Source organism: Botrytis fragariae (assembly GCF_013461495.1).
Source record: "Botrytis fragariae strain BVB16 chromosome Unknown tig00000161, whole genome shotgun sequence".
NCBI classification, from domain to species: Eukaryota; Fungi; Ascomycota; class Leotiomycetes; order Helotiales; family Sclerotiniaceae; genus Botrytis; species Botrytis fragariae.
The window spans coordinates 152,901-175,045 of record NW_023500998.1 but is presented as its reverse complement, the minus strand read 5'-3'; the positions used below and the strand labels follow the sequence as shown (position 1 = coordinate 175,045).

Here is a 22,145-nt window from a genome sequence, read left to right as displayed (position 1 = left end):
TTAAAATAGTCCGTGCCCAATTTTTTATCCATAGAAAAGTTGCGGAAAAATTATGAGGGGTGAAATAGAATTTCGAATGTTCGAACGTTCAATACTTCCTCCCTCTTTTTAAGCAACTGCAAGATCCATCATCAAGCATTGAAAGCCGGATTCAAAGCTTGACCTATTTGATCGCATAAGTTGCTATATGCGCAATAACCAGTTATGGCGTCCATAAAAGTTGTTGAAGCTATTCCAATTGCATATTCAACTATGTCCTCCACAATGATGCCATTTTTATACCAAACTAGGACAATCGCGGGCCTACATAGGTCTATTTACAGTAAAAAATATCGAAGCAGGGTGTTACCTTCGATTCAGGGAGCAAACTTTCATACCTCTTTACCCCGAGTCAAATACGAATCGCAAGACGGAATTTATGATGGCGAGGATAATACTGGGCCTCAAATCAGGAGGAGAGCTACTTCTTCTAGGGGTGGCCATTCTCATAGATCTAGGTTTCGTCCAAGGATGGTCACCGATGAGTACAAACTCAATCTCGAAAAAAGTGAACTGGAATCGGAAGGCAATATCGCACAGCCTGGGGACATTGGCTTTGAGGAAGATGACCAAACCTTGATAGAATATGGCACAGAAATCGATGCATTAGCAAGCCCGCACTATCCGCAGCGCGAGTCCACGATTACAGATTCGGAAAGGCACACATTCAATCGTATATTTACAGATATTTTCGCGCGGACTCAAAGGACGTCTCTAGAAGACATTGATGAAGGCATGGAAGACATGCCTCCAACAAACAGGGAGAATGCGCGCAACAAGCTTGACAATATAATGGAGCATTCCCTATCAAACAAAAAACATCGAAGCAAGAAGGAACAAAAAGACGAAATTAGTAGATACCCACCAGCTCTTCGTGCCGCAGCTGCTAGAGCGATTGGTCTTGTTCTAGAAGAGGAATCAGAGCCTACAATGGGAACTCCGGAACTGGGACCCGACGAACAGGAACATTTGCGAGAACCTGAACGTCAACGAGTTGAGGATTTGTTGCGCAATGCCAATACGGATTTTGAGCTCTGGGATGTTCTGGAAAAGGAAGTGTTTCCACTTGTTGCAAAAATGGGACTAGCAGAGACGAAAGAGAGTCGAGATCAGCTGAGAAGAGGAATAGAAGACTCTGGCGTTCTTCCAGTCGAAGAGGATCCCACCACTGCTAAAAACACCGAGCCTGAGATTTCTCCACTAGCATTGTATGGCCCCCTCTACCCATCGCACCTTCTCCTTGGCCTACGTCTCCTCGACCGAGGGTTTAGCAAACCCTCCCAGCTTTCTCTCTCTATCCTTCCGCGAATCAAATCTTTTGGTCTACTCTCCCATGTCTTAGGCGCCTCTACACCTCTTTACAACGAGCTTCTACGGGTTTACTGGATACGATACGATGACTTTCGAACTTGTATAGACTTACTAAACGAGATGGAACACGCAGGTCTCGAGTTTGATTCGGAGACGTATGAGATTGTTAATAGTATTCTAAAAATCAGGGCTTACGTATGGAAGGGAGACGCAGGCCGGAATAAGATACCCATGTGGTCTTTGCCAGAGTTCCAAAGATCTCGCCATCTTGAGTTTTGGCAGGAAAAGATTGGAAGAGTATTGAAAATGAAGGAGAAAGGGGGAATGGTTTAGGTCAATGAATTGAAAGAAATGGATGTGCATTATAATCATTTGTTACTGATCATTCCACTCATTTTACTTGAATTTGTATTTCACACTTTTCTTATTGCTCTCTCTGGCTCAAATTAAACACATGCTTCTGATCGAAATGGGACTCAGATCTTATTGGTTGTGATATAGCTATTTAGCTAGTGGCGCTGACTAAGAAACGCGGTCTCTTTTGATAAACAATGTTGAACAGTTTCCTTCTCGCCTGGAATGTATAGCAATCGCTCATTACCTATCCATGAGTGCAGATAACAGGTACAATTCTGATTTCAAAGACAGGTAATATGATCTAGTTACCCTCTCTTGGGAATTCTCCTATGTAATTGATTTGTTGCTCTTGCATACACACACTGTCTTTACTGCTTTCTTTATCCAGAGCTGGTTCCACCTACTGCAATCACTCTTTTGTCCTTTGTGCTTTGCAACCCCAATTGTCATTACTGGAATTCCTAAACGTTATTGAATTAAAGGCTGTCAGAGATTTCTGGGTGCCTTCACAAATACCTGTGGATATATAAGAAAATTAATTACTTTGCTTAACAGCAATCATAAATTTCTTATGTTCTATTTGGCACACCTAAAACCTGCAACATATGATGCCGCCCATATACTGGATACCAACAGAAGGAGGTGAGCTATTCATCTTTTGTCAAATTCTCTGAAGGTGAATACTGAGGAAATCATCAGAAACTTTAACTTCAACCTTAAACTCAATAGAAAGCTCTGCTAGCTCCGTTTCGAGCCATTCAAGTAATTTCAAAGCAGATGCCGTCTCCCAACCTTTAACTACAAATGCCTGCAGCCACTCACAACAGCATCAAAGCCTTCAATCTAGCAACTCTGGCTCGAGTTCTTTGCAAGCAATGCCTCATTTTGACAGCTTTACCAGAGGTCAACCAAATTCGACTGATGATTCCGAATTATTACAACAACAAATTGTTGCAGGGCAGCTCATCCTCGACCAGATACTACCTATAGATACTGACGGGCAAGTCGCAAGTCCATGTAAAATGAGTAAAGTTGGTACTATACAGCCAACCGAACTCATTTATCCTAAGTCACTGTACCACGGTCATATTCCTCCTTTGCCTGCAAGCAAAGAGCATCAAGCATGCTTGGCTTTATTACGGGAATCCAAGAACAAAGACACGACAGAGGTGTCGTTGACGCAGGAAGATTTTGTAGAATTTGAGTTGAACGAATTTTCAATTTACATGCCTGACACTGCTCTTTATGGACATGAGCTGCGGGGCCTACAGGACCTTGCTAGTAAAATGGGCCATTCATGTTTCCTATTCGACGGCGTTCTCAGTGTTGGAAACTCTCGACACTATGTTCAAGGCGTACCATTCAAAGTGTGCTCAATAGGAAATTATGGTGAAGAATTTGATGATGTTGATGGTGCTATATGGCTTCAGTCTGATCTCAACATAAGTACGAATATTTACTATCGACTTAAGAAGCCCGCATCGGAATATGCTCGTTTCCATCTTGGCTTTTCATGGTTGGCGAACCTGTCGAAGCATTTTGTTGATTACTCTTTAGCATGTCAGGAGCAAAGGAAGAAAGTATCGATCCACAACTTTCGGGCAGACTTTGCGCAATGGTGCCAGAAGATGCATACAGAATCATCAAAATTTCAATCTTGGTACCTCGAGTATGGCCGAGATGATTTCAGACAAGCCATCTCAGCAAACATGAACTTTTTGTTCAAGGAATCGATGGGTGTAGCGTCAAAACTTCGCTCATTGTACATTTGGAAGGAAACTTTGGAACTTACAAGCATTAAAGAACACCCAATCGAAGAGAATAAGACAATCGTCACGCCATACGTTTATGAATGCTTCAGTCACCTAAGATTTGGTCACCTACTAAAGCCTCTGATACCGACCATATTTGCAGAAAATTTACAAGAACCAGAGGATCAATCACTATCGCTTTCGCCGAGAGAGACACGCATTGCTTGTGACACCACTCTGCCAATCAAGTCTCAACATAGATTCTTCTCTGGCGGTAAAGCCAATCTGGGAGCCGGAATGAGCCAGAATGGGGGCGTGAAACGGCAGCAAATGCTTGATGCCATCAAAGTAGGAGATGTATTATCAGTTACCAAGGATGGACCAAGTTCTGTGTGGAAAGACGAGTCTAGCAAATGGAAAACAGAAGACGATTGTTGGTATTTGTATGTCCAAATCAAGCATCAAATTCCTCGTGGCAATTACTCTTTCGATGGTATTTGGCTTTATAAGCCTTCTGATACTAGTTGTGCAAAGATGAAGTATCCATACGCCAAAGAACTGTTTCTCAGTGACAACTGTACTTGTGGGTCTCGGGATTCCCGGATAACTCATGATGAAGTCATTGATATCATCCCTATAATCTGGCATGGTCTACCATCAGACACGGACATCTTCATTCGTCAGACATATCTCAACCACGAGAGTTTTGTAACATTAAAAGATTCGCACAAAACATGTGAACATTTGCGAAAGTCCGAGGAAGATTCACCATCGCCATCCACGATTGTTGATCGCTTTCCTATCGGACAGACGATACTTGCATTACCCCCTCGACGTAAGTCGAAAAACAATCTAGAGCCCTATGAGATTGTAGCATACGTAGAAGAAAGCTCTAAGTTAAATGTCAGATTAAGGAGACTTATGAGAAGATCGGAGATTGATCATACTGTGTCTTGTAGACCAAATGAGCTTGTGTACACTGATGTAATAGATACAATGTCAGCGCATGAAATCGAAAGAACATGTCTTGTACGATTTTATACTGAGAAGCAAGTCTCAAGTGGCAATGTTCCAGCACCTTACTGTAGAGATGGAGGCTCGAATGCCTTCGTCATTACGAAGCGAGTACGTGAGTATAATCAGACACTGATACCAATAGAAAGTGATTCACCCCAAAGCCTTATTCAAGGTTTTGATCCCGAAGCACCATTGAAACGAAGAGTTCTGAATGGACTCGATCTCTTCTGTGGTGGTGGTAATTTCGGCCGTGGGTTGGAAGAGAGCGGTGTACTGCATAACAAATGGGCTGTCGATTTGTTCTCGGCGGCAGTGCAAACATATGCTGCTAATTTGAAGAACTCTGAAGAAACCGATATATACTTTGGTTCAGTCAACGATTTACTAGCTGAGGCTTTTGTAGGCAACCCCCGATTACTCAAAATACCTCTACCAGGTGATGTTGATGTTATTATGGCTGGTAGTCCTTGCCAAGGTTTTAGCAGAATGAATGCGTACAAGGGCAATGATCAGAGTCTACGGAATCAGTCCCTGGTCGCATCTGTTGCTGCCTATATTGATTTCTATCGCCCCAAGTACGGATTACTAGAGAATGTTTTAAATATGGCTCAGAAAGGATTGGGACGAGACGAAGATGTTCTCTCTCAACTCATATGCGCCATCGTCGGTCTTGGATACCAGGTCCAGCTCTTCTTGCTTGATTCATGGAGTTTTGGTAGCTCCCAATCACGAAGTCGAATATTTGTCTCATTTGCAGCCCCTGGTTGTGTTCCACTTAAGCATCCAGACCTTTCTCACTCGCACCCCCCACACATTGGCGAACGTGGGCTTGGTAAATTAGCAAATGGTCAATCATTTGGTAGTCGAGTTCATTGTCCCACTCCATTTCAGTACCGCACTGCTGAACAATCTGTAGCTGATCTTCCTTACATTGGAGATGGAGCGACTGGCCATTGCACAAAATATCCGGATCATGTTTCACCTATTACCTTGTCCAAAAAATATCGGTCACAAATCGCATGTATTCCCACTCATCCACGAGGTATGAGTTTTTCAAAGACATGGAATGAGGGCAATGGTATAATGACGAAAGCGGAACGAGACCTTTTCCCATATCTAGCCAAGTCGGGGAAAATCAGAGAAAGCGTTGTGTCAGGTTCTAGAGCCTGGGGAAGGATAAACCCTCACGGATTATTTCCAACCGTGCTGGTGGTAGTGAATATGGAGGACTCCCGAATGGGAACGATTTTGCATTGGGATCAGCATAGACGCTTGACATTAATGGAGCTCCGTCGTGCGCAAAGCTTTCCTGATGATGAGGTAATCATTGGTAGAAGAGGGGAGCAAATCAAAATCATCGGGAATAGTGTTGATAGGACTGTTTCCATGGCATTAGGAATTTCTCTACGAAACGCTTGGTTGGAGTGTTCACCTGAAGTTGATATGCCTAGAAGAATTGTGAGAAGTCAAACATCTGTGGCTGCCAGGGAGAGATCTTTGAAGATTCCAGATAACACGGACTCTACTACATTGCAAGTTATTTTAAGTCAACGTCCAAAAGCTGATTTAAAGGCGGCAAATATTGTATCGAACGGTTCTTTCGGGTCTTACCCAAGCTCATCGAACTCAGTTGGTTCAAGTGTGTCTGGTTTTGACGAATCGGGTTCACTTGATAGCACTCAAAAATTTCGAGGCGGGATGTCCACGATACCAAAAAGGCGACAGTCGATTGACCATGCCAACGGACGCGCTCGTAAATCTCCAAGGCTGAACTCAGCATGGGATCTTTTATCAAAATCAAGAGAATCAGTTGCAAATTCAACCTATTACAATTCCAACACACTTTTGGAGTCCAACTCTGCAAAACGTTCGGGTCCAAAATATATCACCACACCAAGCACTCGTGAAATTGGAGCAGAGAGTATTTCTCCTGACTTATATTCAGCATCACCTCCTCCGCAAATCAATTCTCTCTATCAAACAGACACACCTAATATAACGAATCACGTAAACAATCAACCACTTTTCCCACAAGATAATCCTGTCACAATATATGACAATGAAGACGACAACGAAGATACCATCTGGGTAGATTCCGGACCACGCGCCTCAACTCTACTCCGTCGAATTCCTCGTTCTCGCACCACTACATCTAAAATTCCCAGGGTTCTCAATACCTCCTCATCCAAATCTCCACATCACACAAAACGCTCTCGATTCATCGATCTTACGAAATCCGATAGCGAAGATCAAGCTCCTGTACCGCAATCCTCATTCCAAGTCGTAATTCCAGCTCCTGTGCACATAGAAGCACGTGATGATTCTATGTCCTCTGATTTTCGAACACGAGAGAGTAGAGTCGGATCTGGGTTGCAGAATAGATATGTAGCGGTGGATAATAGCCAGTTTGATGCGTATGCGCAGACTAGGGGCACGATGGGAAATATGGATGGTAGATAGGATGGTATGGCATGGCATGGCGAGGAGGGGGGTGTAGAGAGGGGTGGTGGGGAGTAGAAGAAGAAGTGGGTGTGCAGGGTAATGTGTGAGAGGAATGGAAAGGGGCTATCTCAATTGTAATAATATCACTGTTGGAAATTGTATATAGAGGGGGGTGAGGGTAGTATTTTGAGCTGGTCGATCTCGCATCCATCATATCATCAGGTATTAGATTGCATTAGACCGCATTAGATTCTGAATGCATTAGATTTCGATTCATTCAGTAACCATGTAGAGTATCTACGTATCTATGTATCTAGAATGAGCCTTGGCATTCGTAGCTCTGGTTCTGGTTCAGAAATGAAAGGGAAGGGGTAGTTGATGAAAAGTCATCGTGTATCTTACCTTGTATCATGTATTTTGTATCTTGATGTTGGTTCTCTAGATGTTCTGTTACCTATCTATCTAGATGTGTATGTATATAGCGTTATATGTGTAGACAATCAATCACACTCTTCAGTTTGTAACTCGCAACTTGCAACTCGCAATTCGCAATTCGCAATTCGCAATTCGCAATCCCCAATCCCCAATCCCCAATCCCAAGCTACTCATAACAAAAGTACTGAAACAATCAAGCAAGTAAGCATCCAATCAAGGAAAGAAGTAACTTTCAAATCTCCCTTTCAATTCATGAAAACCAATTGTTTTATTCCAAAACAAATCAAAATTATAATTCTCAACTCCCAAGCTCGAGTTCTCATCCTACCCTGTCTCCTATTTAACTTACAAATCCCAAATCTCAAATCTCAATCCCAGATCAAATACGTGCCTCCCTACCCACCCACTCACATACCTAAATATAAAAACAAGGTTTGAATCACAAGTACGACATAGACACCTGAATAATAATCTAGAATGTATAAATAAAATAAGTACTATTAGGGTATGATTTGTTGCTATTTTAACACGGATATAAGACAAGATATAAGACACCCCGGAACCCATGGTTCATCCCATTCAACAGACGCTGCGAAAAACTCCAAAATTATCAGCTAACCCATCCACCAACCCACCCCTCAACCCATCAGAAATGACAAAAGAAATGTGTAAGGATTGGAAATCGAAAAAAAGAGTTTCGAAAGCTTTTAGAATAATTCGTTAATTCGTTAAGTTGTAGGTGGTATATGTTTTGTAGCTGATTGGGGGATTGATTACTTGGCCTCCCCAATAATATCGGTAGGACCAATATCTTCCCTGGTCAAGATCCGATTGATCTCATCGTATGTGTCTTCGAATTCATCCTCGGGGATGACATCGACTTCGATATGGGAGAAGGGGGATTTTCTATCTCCCGTTCGCTCTTCCTCATCCGTGGCGTCAAAGGCGAATCTTTCTGGCGCGGGTAGATCCGTCTTTCTACTATCTCTCGAGCTCGATCTCGATCTCGATCTGTCCCTCCTCTCCTCCTTCTCCTCACTCCTATTCCTTCCCCCGATCTTCCCCGCTCCCACACCCCTGAACATTCCCTCCATGATCTTCCTCTCCACCTCCTCCTTCTCCTCGCTCATCTCCAATAAACTCCTTCTCTTCCCTCTTCCCTCAATCTTCCCATCCAGGAAACATTCCCGCGGTACATCCCCCAATGGTTTCCAAATATCGTAATCCCTAACCACCCCTTCCAACCGTCTGTGTCCCTCATCCGGATCCTGCAGCATTTCCATGCCCATGACATCTATAAACCCCTGCCGACTCAACATCGGCATATTAGCTCCGAGCGAAATCGATCTCCGAATACGTTCTCCCGCCGTAGGAGACGGCGATGGAGGCGGAAGATTCGAAGCATGGCGTACCGAAAGCGTGTGAGAAATATCATGCGTCTTGAAGAAAATACCCAACTCGAGGTCGGCGATCTCTTGATTTTGAGGTCCCCCGGTTGTGTAAAGTGTTTTTTGCCCTAAATAATCATATCCATGTTAGTTTTCATCCTTCATCAAGTAAAAATAAATCACAAGAGCCACATAATTCTGGACCCCTTCCACCAAAGGGGTCCAAGTAAAGAGGTTTGAGTAAAATGTAAAAAAACCTACAAATATTATTCTCCATCCCCACCCCCTGCATCTCCAAAAACGCACTCCACACCTCCGGACTCAATTCATTCGTGCCCTCCACATCCAAACACAAAAACATGGTCGTCATCAAATCCACAAAAATCGCATTGAATGCACCATCCTTTTGAAAAAAGGGACTCCATTCTGATGGCATTGGGGGCGCCAGCGAGGCGTATGGATTGGTAAAGGCTTCCAATTTGATCTTTCCCTCCAACGATCCCTCAAAAGATTGCGCGGGTAAATCCGGTCGTAATTTAGTGAGGGGTGAATCTGAATAACTTATATTGTGGTTGCTAAAGCCGTCGTCATTCGGAGGTGGTTGAATAGAAAGGAGATCTCTTGGGCCCCCGCTCGAATTTTTCGGTTTCTTATTCGGTTTCACGATATCCCACAGGGCACCCCAATTGGCGGTTGGGAGTTCGACTTTTTTGGGCGGGGGATTGGGGGCGGTGATGTTGGTGAGGGTGTCTTTTCGCGGCGGGAGAAGCGGGAGGGGACGAGGAGGAACTGGGGGAGGAACAGTGGGGGAGCTAGTCCCGCTCGTTTTAATGATGGCGGTGGGATGGCTGAGGAGATGTGTACGTGATGTCTTTTGGATGGCGAAACAGTTGGTGCAGAGATTGTAATCGGTGCAGGTTTGGCATTGAATGCGAGCCCGGTCGGGACGGATGGGCTCTGTACAACTGGAACATTCATAGAGAGACATTATTTTGTTGTTCTTACTAGGTTTGCGGATGGATGGATGGATTGGATAGATATCCGAGGATTAATCCCCTGAAGATTGGTTGGATTTTGATTTGTATATGATGTAAGTTGTGGATAATATGAGAGGAAGAGAGGAAGAGAGAGAGAGAGAGGGAGAGAGAGATGTGTGTGTATTTTAAAGTAAGTAGTAGTAATAAAGATGTGAATAATTTCCTATCAAATCAAGATGTTTGGTAGGGAGAAGGGCTCTTTACATATAGTAATATGTGGTAGTCGGATATCGAAGCTTTGAGTTTAGAGTGACCGGGACTTGGGACTTGAAGCTCTAGAATCTATCGTGTTTTGGGGTTAAGGTGGTAAGGCTCTTACTCGTGGTGGGTGGTGGGAAGATGCAATGGGTCGTAGTAAGTCGTGGTAAGTCGTAGCAAATCGTGGTCATTCGTGATAAATCGTGGTAAATCGCAGTAAGCAGTCTCGAGACAATGTTTGAGAGTTTCAGAAACGTCTTGAGAGTGCTCTAGATATAATTGTAGTTAGCATCGGATGGCATAGTGTGATATAGTAACGCATAGTAATTTTACTCGCATTGATGCTGGAATTAATCATCAGATCATTGACCCCTTAGGGGATTTTATTCACTGAAACTCTATTCTGGAACAATGAATAGAACAAAGGCTTAATTTTGAAGATGCCGAGGCTAAGAAAGATGAAGTGAAGCTTGATATGATAACACAACACACACCTGCTTTGAAGGGCAGATGTTCAGGGAGAGGTACTCAGGGAGATGTTCAGATCTATCCAAGTTGACAGATTGGTTTGTTATGGTGTTGAATGAGAAACCCTAGAAGTTTGAGAATAATTATGATATGTAGCACAAAAGATAGAGTAGAGGGGTAGGCACTTTATCATATAACATCAAGTTCTTTATTGATTATAATATAATACATGATATGTAATAAATAATATATAATACATAATACATGATATGTAATAAATAATATATAATATATAATATATAAAATATGATAAAATATGATATATAATACATATGCACTAACAAAAAGGCATACAGATACTCATCATTATATTCTATCTCTATCCGTATCAACAATTCCTAGATATATCAACCAGAGTAACCAGTGACAAGTGACCACGAACCAGTCCTCAACCACATCTACCAAGTCCAGTCACTCACTACCTACCTTGCATTGTCCATTGTCCATCGGGAACTCCACACTTACATCTAACGTTCCCTCCTTCCTTCCCTCCTTCCTTCAAATTCACCTCAGACATTCCACTCAGACATTCTCTCTTAGACATTCCTTCCACCATACAACTAAACCTCATGAATATAGATAGTTCCATGAATTGATCCAATGTCTAATCTCCAATTTCCAAATTTCATTCTTCCGTCTTCTCTGGGGATTCTATGACAACATCATTGTTTATCAATTCTTCATCAATGCATGTTTTGCCTCGGGGTTTAAAAAGAGAGTTTGTTGGAGATTCAGATTATCGATAAACTTGAGAAAGTACACTATCGATTTGAACTGGCGTACCGTTGAATGGAGGGTTGTCTCGCGGTAGTTTGTGTGTTTGTGTGTAGTGATTTCAAGGCCGACAACACTTCCTTCAATTCCAATTTCAATTCTTCCAATAGTATTGTCGTCTTAATTGTTTTCGATATAGCTTGGAAGGCGTGAGATAAGGCTTTGGGGTGTGGTAGGTGTACTCTCTGTATTAAACTTTCATGGCGACGAACTACAGTATTGATTGATTGATTGCTTGATCGAAGATCATCACAGACCTCTGCGAGTAATTTCCAATGGCGAAAAACTTAAAAGTATAGAAAGAGATAACATACCGTCATGCTTCGTTGCAGAATTGAGATCTTGAAATCTTTCTCCTTCCAAATAGAATCCTCACATAGAAACCTTTCTCTTCCTCTCCGCCTCTCTGCTTCTCCCTCTGCCAGCCCTCTGCCAGCCCTCTGCCAGCCCTCTGCTAGATATGTTTGAAAAACAGACCCACAAACTGATGCGAACCACGGTGATCAGGAGGCTGAGCCGTACATAAGGCCAATAACACGGAAATATCCCACCGTTCAAACGGGATTGTCTTCAACGACATTAGACACGTGGTAATGTCTTGAGTATTGTTGGTTCGACGCTGCCGTCCAAAATTGCTTGGTAGGACATATTATCTGCATGAGAGTGAGACACCCAAAGCAGAGACTGTCTATCAAGTAGAAGAGAAAATAGAAAAACTGAGGAACCTCTTGGAGAATACCCTACTTACATGCACGCAATCGCTAAACGCTCGAGGAATATGAAATAGTCACAGACTCACAGTGAGTGGATGGCGCCAAATTACTGTTTGAAATATCGAACCGCGTTTACGAAGCTTTGACGGAAGATTCTTTATCAATTTTTTATTAAAAATGACATATGAGGCGTTCATCGTAATTTGATCGTACCCAGGAAGGAAGTTCACTGCAGACTGCAGTTCATCGCATAATCGTAGCCTTTGATTTTGATTGATCCGATTTTGATTAGCTCGGAGCGCGAGTATGTACGATGCATCAGGGTTTTGCAGTGCTAACGGTTGGCGCCGAAAGTTTATGAATTCGCCGACGCTATCTTCATTGCCCAGTCTCCAGTCTCCAGTCCAGCATTGTATGCGTGCGCGGATAAGGCGTAATCCGTAATCCGCAATCCGTAACACGTTCATACTCAAGTATTTGTGTACAGTGGCTCGAGAGTGGGAAGAAGTCTTGAGAAAAACCGTGCTCGTAATGCGGCTGCACAATACGAATCCATACGATATAGTTGACTTGATCGTAGATGACTTGAGTTACTCGGAGCACAACTACTCGATGCAGACACTTTTCAGATAGTAGTTCAATCGTACTAAAGAGACCCTCAAATTCTGAGAGATACCTAGTAACTACTTCCTTCGTAGGTGGATTTGAACTTCAAGGAACCGAAATAGAAATGAGGTGGGGGGATGGTATCGATGATGAGAAAGAAAGAAGTGGTGCAGTCAATGCTTGAATTCGCGATGCATTTCGACACGCAAAAGTATCATGGAAAGGAAGAAAGAATCCAGAGAAGAATCATGCCTGGGCATCTTATTAACCAGCACCTTGGGCGTCGGTAGAAAATGCCACGAGAAATCACAAAATTGTTGAAACTCCCACGTGATCAATGTATTTCTTTTTCTGTATTTACCCCTCCAGTTTGGAATCCAAGGGGACTATATTAATTTGATTGTCCCTCCCTATTTCAGCCTCTCAAACACGGTCCAAATTCTGATCTTTTCTGCTTTTTGCTTGCCACAACTGTCTATTCAAGATACAATAAACGTCCATGTTTGCCGGTACTCGACATTACTCGCATAGTCAGCAGCTTGATATTCTTCACTCAAGTCGGCATTGGGCCCGCGGCAAACTAACATACAAATGGTTGTTTCATGTTGGATTTTAAAGGCCGTCGACATACCTATAAATCTGTTGACTGTTGACATACCATGAGTCGTGATCTCGGGGTGGATCATGAGTGAATATGTAACCTGCCTCTTCCTTGAATTTTCCCTATAAGGTTGCTGGGAATCTCCGAGATCAACTTTACCTAACAGCGCGTTTCAAGTTCAACGAACAATAATCGATACCTTCGATATCTTCGATCGATCGGCTCACAATAGTATCAAGCTACGAGCTTAGAAGTGAAGAGCGTATGAACATCGAACCCCTCAGGACCCCTTAGGACCCCTCATGACCCTTTCTCACAAGCTTCCGTGATGTGACAGCGGCACATGTCAACAATGTATCTCATAGAGTCATATGTGCCGAAGTTTTCAAAAACAAATACCGCATTCCTTAACTTGGAAGTTGGAACCTTCGACGTGATAACACAGACTGAAAATCTGCCATGTGGCATGAGCGTATATTGACAATGCGTCAAAATTCAGGAAAGAATGACATCGGGATTGATACGAGCTATTAGATGGAGATTATCTGATTAAATATCGACCAGTTTGATTGCTGATTGGCTCAAAGGACAACAGGTATCCATCTTCCTCCTCTATTGTTATGATCTCCATCACGGTCAAGTCCAACTCACGATCTAGCAAATGTTGCAAGCATAGTGGATGTTGATATTGAGGATTGATGATGAGAGTTTTTATTTAACTTTACCTACCATGCAGAAATTTTGATGAAGCCATCAGAAGATGAATATTGGGCCAAGCCTTACCACCACTCATTTATAAAGTCCCAATATTAATATTTTATATGCATGCATGCGATCAGAACACAATCTTGCACAGCTGGCTTGTTTACTCTGTACATCCTACGGATCCTTTTTTTTTAAAGCATTGAGCATTAAACCTCTGAGTTGTATCTTTCTTTCAGTGGAGAAAGATTGAAGCGGTTTCCCGAACGATTGGTTATCGGGTCGGAAAGGCGGTTCATTGGTTTCATACGATTCATTCATCCCATCCCTAGGTCTCCTATCTTGCTCGGCAACTACTGCAGGAATTTTTTAAGTACCTATTGTTTAACCGGGTCTAAAGTCATGCTGAAAAGGTGAAAATGAGTTTAATTTGCGAAAAATTACCGTGAATGCAAGATTTAGTAATCTGATTGGTTTCGTATTTCGAATCTGTTTGAGTAGTTAGTAGCTAGTTAGTAGTTACAGGCAGTGCACGCTATTCATTGTATACCAATGCATATCGAATATTTTTTGGGGATATCATATCATGTAGTTTTGAGTGGGTCAAATCACGTTAGAAGTTAGAATTTAGTTGATAAAGGCGGAATTTGAGCGGTCTGACCTGAGCTGACTTCCCACCGATTTTTACTCCCTACGATGTGCCTCCGCACGTATTATTTCTCGAGACATTTAACTGGGCTGAGCCGAATCAATACATCGCACGAAAAAGAGGAACCTCTTAGTTTCCTCTTTCTGAGGGTCTCACAGAAGGATCATATTGCGTAGCGAAAAACAACCAAGTTCGCCATATTATGGATACAATGACGTAGATGTGCTTTATAATGTGAAAACTTACCTAGGTAATATGCATTATACCCATGTGTTATTCCTTCAAACAGTTACTTTATTGATAATTGACTTTCCTTTTACAAGTATGCCGATGCAAGTAAAATATGCAAAGAATTTCAAAAAAGGCGTTGAAAGTGTAAATCTTCTTTTTTTGAACCCTTTGAATCTTGATTTTCTCATGATCTTCAATCTAATCTACAGTTTCCTGGATTTTTTGGGTTTTTTTGATACCGCAAAAGAGACAAATCAAGTGATCATATACATGTAAAGAGATAAACATGTGAACTTTCTATCTTTGTTGCGTTGTTTTGACGGTCCCATTGTCTGTCCATTGCTATCCAGTCCCTTTTTACCCCTTCATTTTGTGCTTTGCTTGGAATTTGAACGAATAATATGGTGATTTTGAAAAGTAGCGCGAAGAGAAGCCGGAAGATAAGCGGACCCCTAATTCTCTAGTAAAGGTTGGTATCAAACTAATCCATTAGGATATCAACAATAGTGGAGTAAATTGATAAGATGGCATCGGTAAACCTGGTTCGTTGTGTCAGGTAACCCTACTGGTTATTATTTCCGACCTTTTTGAAGAAAAATTTGTTGTACCGAGTGGATTCTGCTTATTATCAATGACTTATCTTCGGTCGTCGCGCTTCATAACTCAAGTGGTCGGTAGGGTAACATGTGGATTTACTCGTTGGTTTTCCCAATTTCATTCTAATCCGTTGGACACTAATGCACTGAAAATATACGGAGTACATTCCTACGATTCAAAACACTCGGTGGGTCCTATCTTGAAAGAGTAATGTAATCAAGACATACCACGGCAATGCTATCTCCATTCATCATTTATATATATCAGACCTATCCCTCCTGTCTTTATCTCTATATCAGTCAAGTTTATCTTTCCGCCTTTTCAATTGAGAAAGGAGTGATCATATCAGTTGTGATAAGTTCATATCACAATCAACCTCCAAAGGTCCATTCAAAGTACGCCACCACGGCCCGAATGACACCTTACAAGAAATCATTATACCACGATTATTCAAGAGGCTTCTTTAAGCTTCACGGACGTCCATTCTGTCAATCTCTGGCACCAACTTGATCTACCTTTTACATTCTATACTTGTAACTTTTTCAACATATATAATACCAAACTTCAAAACTCGTTTTACGACACCGGTAGTGAAAACCTTCTCAGGCACCTTCCTCTACAACAGATATAGCAACCATGGCCATTCCATTCGGTTTCAGTTTCGGCGAGGTCATTCATGGAGTTGGAATCCTTAGAAATGCATTCACAGCAATCGACGATTCGAAAAAGGCAAACCCAGTCTTTGGGGATGTTGCACAAGTCCTATCCAACCTTCACAAGCGTCTCGACGGTATCGAGAGATTTTTGAGTGATCCATCATTTGGAGCTCAACGTGGTTTGATGATGCAAGTTATTAGTGCATGCCAACACTGTATAGAAAGATTTGTGCATCAAGGATGCAGGTTAAACGGTATCACCACCAAGGGATCTTTATGGTCTCACGAAGAATTCTCCAGAATCATCGAAAATATCGATTGGTTAGCTTGCAGGAAGTGGGATGTATCACAGTTCAGGAAAGAGCTTTCGATTCATGAGGATGCAGTATCAAGTCTGCTATCGACCATGCTTAGCACCCGTGAGATGGAAAAGGGACAACTCACTCGTCAAATCAACGATATCGTCACCACTCAGCACAGAAAGGTCCGAGGGTTCAACAAGGCATCACCACAAGATGTAGCAGCCAGCAATGAGGTTTTGAATGCACTCACTGTCATCAATCCACTCATTGGAAGAAGAGAAATCGAAGCTCGTACGGATCGTCTCTTGAGTAAATCATGCGACTGGATCCTCAACAACAAGAGTTATAAGTCGATGATCGAGAGCGATCAATCTGACTTGCTGTGGGTTCATGGACAAGCAGGAAAGGGTAAAACCATGCTTTCAATGTACCTTGTCGACACACTCTCCAAACAGGTCGCTCAAAACCCCTGTGACCAAATGGCCTACTTTTTCTGCGACAACAACACGGATCAAAGAAACTCAACATTACATGCACTAAAGACCGTTCTTCATCAAGTTCTGAAACAAAGCTCTCGAAATGTGCTGTTGGAAGACTTCAAACGTCATGGACCTCAAATGTTCTCCACCATCGAGGGAGTTTGGACTGCTTTAACCCGAGTCCTCGAAGCTTCTACCACACGAAACCTTTACCTGATCATCGATGGTCTCGATGAGTGTACCGAGGAATCCTTGGATATTTTCCTCAAGCTCGCTAGCACATACATTGCGTCCAACGTCGACGGACTTTGCAATGTCAAATGGATCTTCACTAGTCGAAACGAAACAAAGATCGAGGAGTACTTGAAGTTGTCCTGGGTCGTAGACTTGGAAGACTCCGCCGCTGAAATGAGCAAGGCCGTCGATACATTCATCACTCATAAGGTTGATGTCTTGGCTACCAAGAAGAGATTTGATGCACCATTGAAACAATTTGTCGCTGATAAATTGAGGGCGAAGGCTGAAGGAAACTTCCTTTTCATCTCTCTTGCTTGCAAAGAGCTCTTGAAGAAGAACGTCTCATTCATCAATGTCAAGCTTGTACTCGGAAAATTCCCTACTGGGCTTGATGCATTATATGCCAGAATCCTCGAGGGAGTTTTGAAATTGGGCGAAGAAGATCAACAAAAGGCCTTTTCAGTCTTCCGTGCAGTTGGTATCGCTTTCAGACCTCTCAGTCTTCGCGAACTTGCTGTCATGGCAGCTTTCCCCGCAGCAGCCATGGACGATGAAGATATTGTCTTGGATGCTGTTGAATTATGTGGATCATTCTTATCATTACACCGCGATCATCCATACTTTGTCCACCGATCCGCAAAGGAATATCTCCTCAACCACGAAACAGCCGGTATCTTCTCCTCGGATCTCGAGTTTGAACACGAAAAGGCAGCTTTCAGAGCTCTCAAATACACAACCAGAGACTGGAAATATTACCTCGAAAGTCTCGAGGATGTTCCACTCTCTTCATTGCAAGATCAACCTTCCTCGGAAGATAGTCTTCAATATCCTCTCATCTACTGGATCAACCACAGCAACATCGCCGGATCCCGCATGATGAAATCTTACGCCCTCGACCGTCATTTCTTCCGTCGCAACTGCGATCTCCGCCGTACCTGGCTCCTCTACTTCAAAAAGCACCGCCACATGACCAACTTCTCCGCCATCCAAAATGTTCATTTCTCCGCCCTTCACATCTCAGCTGTATGCAACACCTGGTGGGTTGCCGAGATTCTTCTCAAGAACAGCAGCACCTACATCGACGTTGAAGATTCCTTCGGTCTCACTGCTCTCCACTGGGCCGTCCACTGCGGAAACACTTCAGTCGCCAAGATCCTCCTCCAGAAAGGCGCCGACCCCAACCACAAAGGCGGAAACACCGATTACCAAAATGGACCCCGCGAAGGCACACCGCTCGGTCTTGCCATCTCCTACAACAACCTCGACATGTCGAAATTACTCCTTGCTCACGGCGCCGATATCGATTGTCCGGATCATCACTTCACCACCCCGCTCGTGTGGACCATCCGCAAGAATCTTCCAAAATCGACAAAATTCCTTCTGCAGAGAGGCGCGGATCCCATCCTCAGAGATGAGGAGGGAAAGACTCCACTTCATGATGCGTGTGCGAGGGGTCATGAAAATATCGCTAAGATCCTCCTCAATCACGGTGCTGCCCCCGATGCAAAAGATGATAGGGATGTAAGTCCTGCTGGGGATGCGTGGAATGGGGGTCACAAGGGATGTATCAAATTGTTAGATGCATATGGAGTTAAGACTCCAGAGGCAGACATGGAAGAGGAGAGTAAATGGGGAAAAGGGGGTGATCTACTAGCCGCGTAGATGAGGGGATGAATTCATACATACACACACATGTCAGGGAAAGGATAAATAAAATGCATACAAGGAAGTAACGGACTGGATGGGTTATGGATAGTATATAAGGGAATTGGGTTTTTTGCGAAAGATACCATATAGAATTACATTTGAATCCCGGGTTCGGGATAAATATCATATCGTTAGATGATTAGATAAGATTAGCTTTTTGGGATTAGATTGAATAAATTTATAGATACCAAATCTCCGCTCGCTCAGATGTGAAAGATGAATTAAATCTTTATCCTATCAGTTACCCATTTCTTACTCTTGATGGTAGTGTATATACCACGTAAGCTCAGTGAATAAGTGTTCATTGAGATAGAGGGGAATTGGTGAGTATTGAGTAATGCATTGTACACACTACAATAGAGATGAACAGACACCTCGATTATGCGAAACGCTTATGGAGGTTAATATGGATTGTTTAGAATATAGGGTATTTCACACCTAGGGTGGAGGTGGGAGATAGATGGGTTCATATGATCAAGACATGATTGGTTTGTGTTCTATTTATATATCCATGTTTATATTTATTTATATATCTCCTGTCTCGCTTCCTTTTGTGTCATATTATCATGGAATACCTGGGTACCTAGTACACTAGATATCCAACACTACCAGCACCAGACGAACAAGTCATTTATTCCCCTTTCATTCTCGCATTCGGATTCCCCCCTCGAAAATTCACATCTCCGTACCAACACTAGTCTCTCGCCACCACCACCCACTCCTCTTGTCACTTTGCAACCGTGATCAATTGATTTTACTATCCCGCTCAATCTCCATCTCATCTCGTCTCATCCTATTTCATCCCATCTCAAGAAACTCCAGTATTATTATTTATTTCCCCATATTCATATCCGTATCCATAGCCGTATCCTCTCCCCCGCGTCTCCCTCTCCCTCCCCCTCAACCAAGCCAATCCCCACTTCATCTTCAACCCGCCTCCTGCTTCTCTTTTTCGCCGTTCCAACAATTTACCTCTGTTCTCTACCCCTACCATATTAAGACTTTCCTCTGAATCGATATCGTGATTGTCGAATGATGACGATGATGATGATGACGAGGATGGGGAAGATTCACTTCCCCCGCTATCCACATCCGGATATACACAGCTAGGACACGGACACTCCTCATCTTTCCTCCCTTCAAATACCTCGGTGAGGAGCTTTTGTTCTTGTTCTTGTTTGTGGGGATAGTTGCGCTTAGATTTAGATTTAGATTTATCTTTTCGGGGATATTTGGGTTGTTTGGAACGAGATTTCGAGGATGTGAGTGGTGAGTAGGGAGATGGAGATGGGGATGAGGATGGATGGGAGAGGGAGATGAAGGAGAATGAGCGTGTTGTGAAGGCCATGATGAGTTGTATTATGCTTGGCTGGGTGGAGTTGGTGTTATATTTATATATTTGATGCATGTAAGAAATGCGGATATAATATTCCAGGTGGATATGTATGTATGTATGTATGTATGTATGTCTTTTGACATGGAATTGCAGGAGGAATGAATCAAAATGTAGGAATTTTGGCGATGGCGATGGCGATATATATTTTCATAGAACAAAAAGAGCACAAGCCAAGCCATACATCAATGTATATGAAACATTACGAAAGGGAATGAAGATTATAAACAACCAGACGCCGGGCTCAATACTTCAGCAGAGGAACAAAAAAAGGATATTCGACACGAGACATGTACAAACAAACAAACAACTACGCATTCAGCTTCCGAAAAAACATCCAAATCTCCATCCATATCCCCAGTAACTAAGACACAATCCGAAAATGTACTTTTGAGTCTTGACTCCCATCGGAATGATTGTGAAGTTCTCAATGCATCATGCATGTATGCATTCAAGTCCTCTCCCTTTCTAAGCGATCATATATTTAAATCATACTATATGTATGCGTCGATATCGCAGGTAGTCCTATCTGCAATGGGCAATTCTCTTTCTACTAACAAATCATCCTGCTTCGTATGTATACTTCGTATGTATATGTGTATGAATAAGTTTCCTTCCTTCCTATCTATCTATCAAAATACAGTTCATCCATCCTCCATCATTATGTTCAGCATCATCCGTCGAGCGATCTTCCTGCTCATCATTATTCCATCGAGAAAACAGATATACATGCATACACAAACCAACCAACCAACTAATCAAAAAACATATACACATCTCTAGAAACACCCACGCGCATGCAAGAAAGAAAGTCAGTCGGCGATGTGTGTTTCTTTCTTCTCGTCCTCGGGCATATATCGAAAATAGGTAGGTAGTGTAGTGTATGTATGCTGTGCTATAGCATAGTATGGCATGAACGTGGCGGTGAAAACAAAAGAAACGGCTGATGTGATTTTTTGGAATTGTGTAACGGGACTGTTGTTTGTGTGATGTGTGATGTGTGGTGGATGGATGGGGTTTGACGGCGATATCGGAGGGAGGGGAAGAGCAGGAATATGAAGAAGAAGGAAGGAAAGGGAACGGGGGGCGAGGGTTGAGGTTTACATAGCTTTTGAGATGGTCAGGGTGGAAAATGTATTGATACAATGTACTCGTAGTAGGTAGTATTCTAGATGGATACATTCTGTATACATACATACATACTACTCCTCTCATCTAACTCACAACCACAATTGTCCCCTTAGCCTTCATCAAATAACATCACATCACCCTCAACCTACCCACGCACCAGAACTTCAAACAATAACCCCCCTCCCTTCACCTCCCACCTCATACTCCCTTCCATCCACCCATCCATTCATTCAGGAAAAACAGAGCAAAGCACATGCACAATTTGCATTCCTTTTTCCGCTCGTAACTATACTGTAGCCCGCCCCATATTTCGATGGCTATCCGCAGGTTTGCTTTCGCTTATATATTTATATTTATATTTATAAACCATGTGGAATGAGTTAATTTATATGTTTATACGTGTATGTATGTAAATATGTTCCTCAGAAATAATGAGAATTAATATTGTAATATCGAGACAAGAACCGTAGTATTTCCCGAGGAAAACGGAGATATCGGGGGAGTGAAGGACAGAAGAATTCGAGATGTAAATTGAGATGTAAATTTATGGAGGAGAGAAATGGGATAGAAGTGATGAATATAGGCAGTTACTTGAACAGGTATAATACTAAATCTTATCACACGATCAAATCTGACCAGATCAAAGGTAAGATCTTGAAATATATAGGTAATTTCGGCCAGCTCTTCCTCTTGTTTATGATTCATCCTATTCAAGAACACCGAGGTCTAATTCCATTTGCATAATACATATGTATATATGATATAATCATCAAATGCTCTTCATTAATCAATTCCGTCATGCTAAAAAAACGCTATGTCATGCTAAGTCATGTCATGCCATCCGATCATATAATGACCTATGCT

The 22,145-nt window shown here is 42.5% G+C and overlaps 6 protein-coding genes across 6 annotated transcripts; 3 read left to right on the top strand and 3 right to left on the bottom strand.

The window, feature by feature from the left end:
• Positions 1 to 204: 204 nt before the first annotated feature.
• Positions 205 to 1,683, top strand: Bfra_009213 (uncharacterized protein; the record flags this gene model as incomplete). The annotated part of the gene is made up of 1 exon (XM_037339563.1): positions 205 to 1,683. The coding sequence occupies one exon, from the start codon at positions 205 to 207 to the stop codon at positions 1,681 to 1,683; it is 1,479 nt and encodes a 492-aa protein (XP_037189613.1).
• A 629-nt stretch (positions 1,684 to 2,312) lies between these two features.
• Bfra_009212 (putative modification methylase protein) lies at positions 2,313 to 6,935 on the top strand (the record flags this gene model as incomplete). The annotated part of the gene is made up of 2 exons (XM_037339562.1): positions 2,313 to 2,349; positions 2,407 to 6,935. 2 exons carry the CDS (start codon positions 2,313 to 2,315, stop codon positions 6,933 to 6,935), a joined length of 4,566 nt encoding a protein of 1,521 aa, XP_037189612.1.
• Positions 6,936 to 8,125: 1,190 nt separating this feature from the next.
• Positions 8,126 to 9,728, bottom strand: Bfra_009211 (uncharacterized protein; the record flags this gene model as incomplete). The annotated part of the gene is made up of 2 exons (XM_037339561.1): positions 8,126 to 8,868; positions 9,002 to 9,728. The coding sequence occupies 2 exons, from the start codon at positions 9,726 to 9,728 to the stop codon at positions 8,126 to 8,128; spliced, it is 1,470 nt and encodes a 489-aa protein (XP_037189611.1).
• A 1,335-nt stretch (positions 9,729 to 11,063) lies between these two features.
• Positions 11,064 to 11,857, bottom strand: Bfra_009210 (uncharacterized protein; the record flags this gene model as incomplete). Its single annotated transcript, XM_037339560.1, has 3 exons — positions 11,064 to 11,154; positions 11,287 to 11,563; positions 11,755 to 11,857. 3 exons carry the CDS (start codon positions 11,855 to 11,857, stop codon positions 11,064 to 11,066), a joined length of 471 nt encoding a protein of 156 aa, XP_037189610.1.
• A 4,155-nt stretch (positions 11,858 to 16,012) lies between these two features.
• Positions 16,013 to 18,712, top strand: Bfra_009209 (putative nacht and ankyrin domain protein; the record flags this gene model as incomplete). Its single annotated transcript, XM_037339559.1, has 1 exon — positions 16,013 to 18,712. The coding sequence occupies one exon, from the start codon at positions 16,013 to 16,015 to the stop codon at positions 18,710 to 18,712; it is 2,700 nt and encodes an 899-aa protein (XP_037189609.1).
• An 853-nt stretch (positions 18,713 to 19,565) lies between these two features.
• On the bottom strand, positions 19,566 to 20,105 carry Bfra_009208 (uncharacterized protein; the record flags this gene model as incomplete). Its single annotated transcript, XM_037339558.1, has 1 exon — positions 19,566 to 20,105. One exon carries the CDS (start codon positions 20,103 to 20,105, stop codon positions 19,566 to 19,568), a length of 540 nt encoding a protein of 179 aa, XP_037189608.1.
• Positions 20,106 to 22,145: the final 2,040 nt, after the last annotated feature.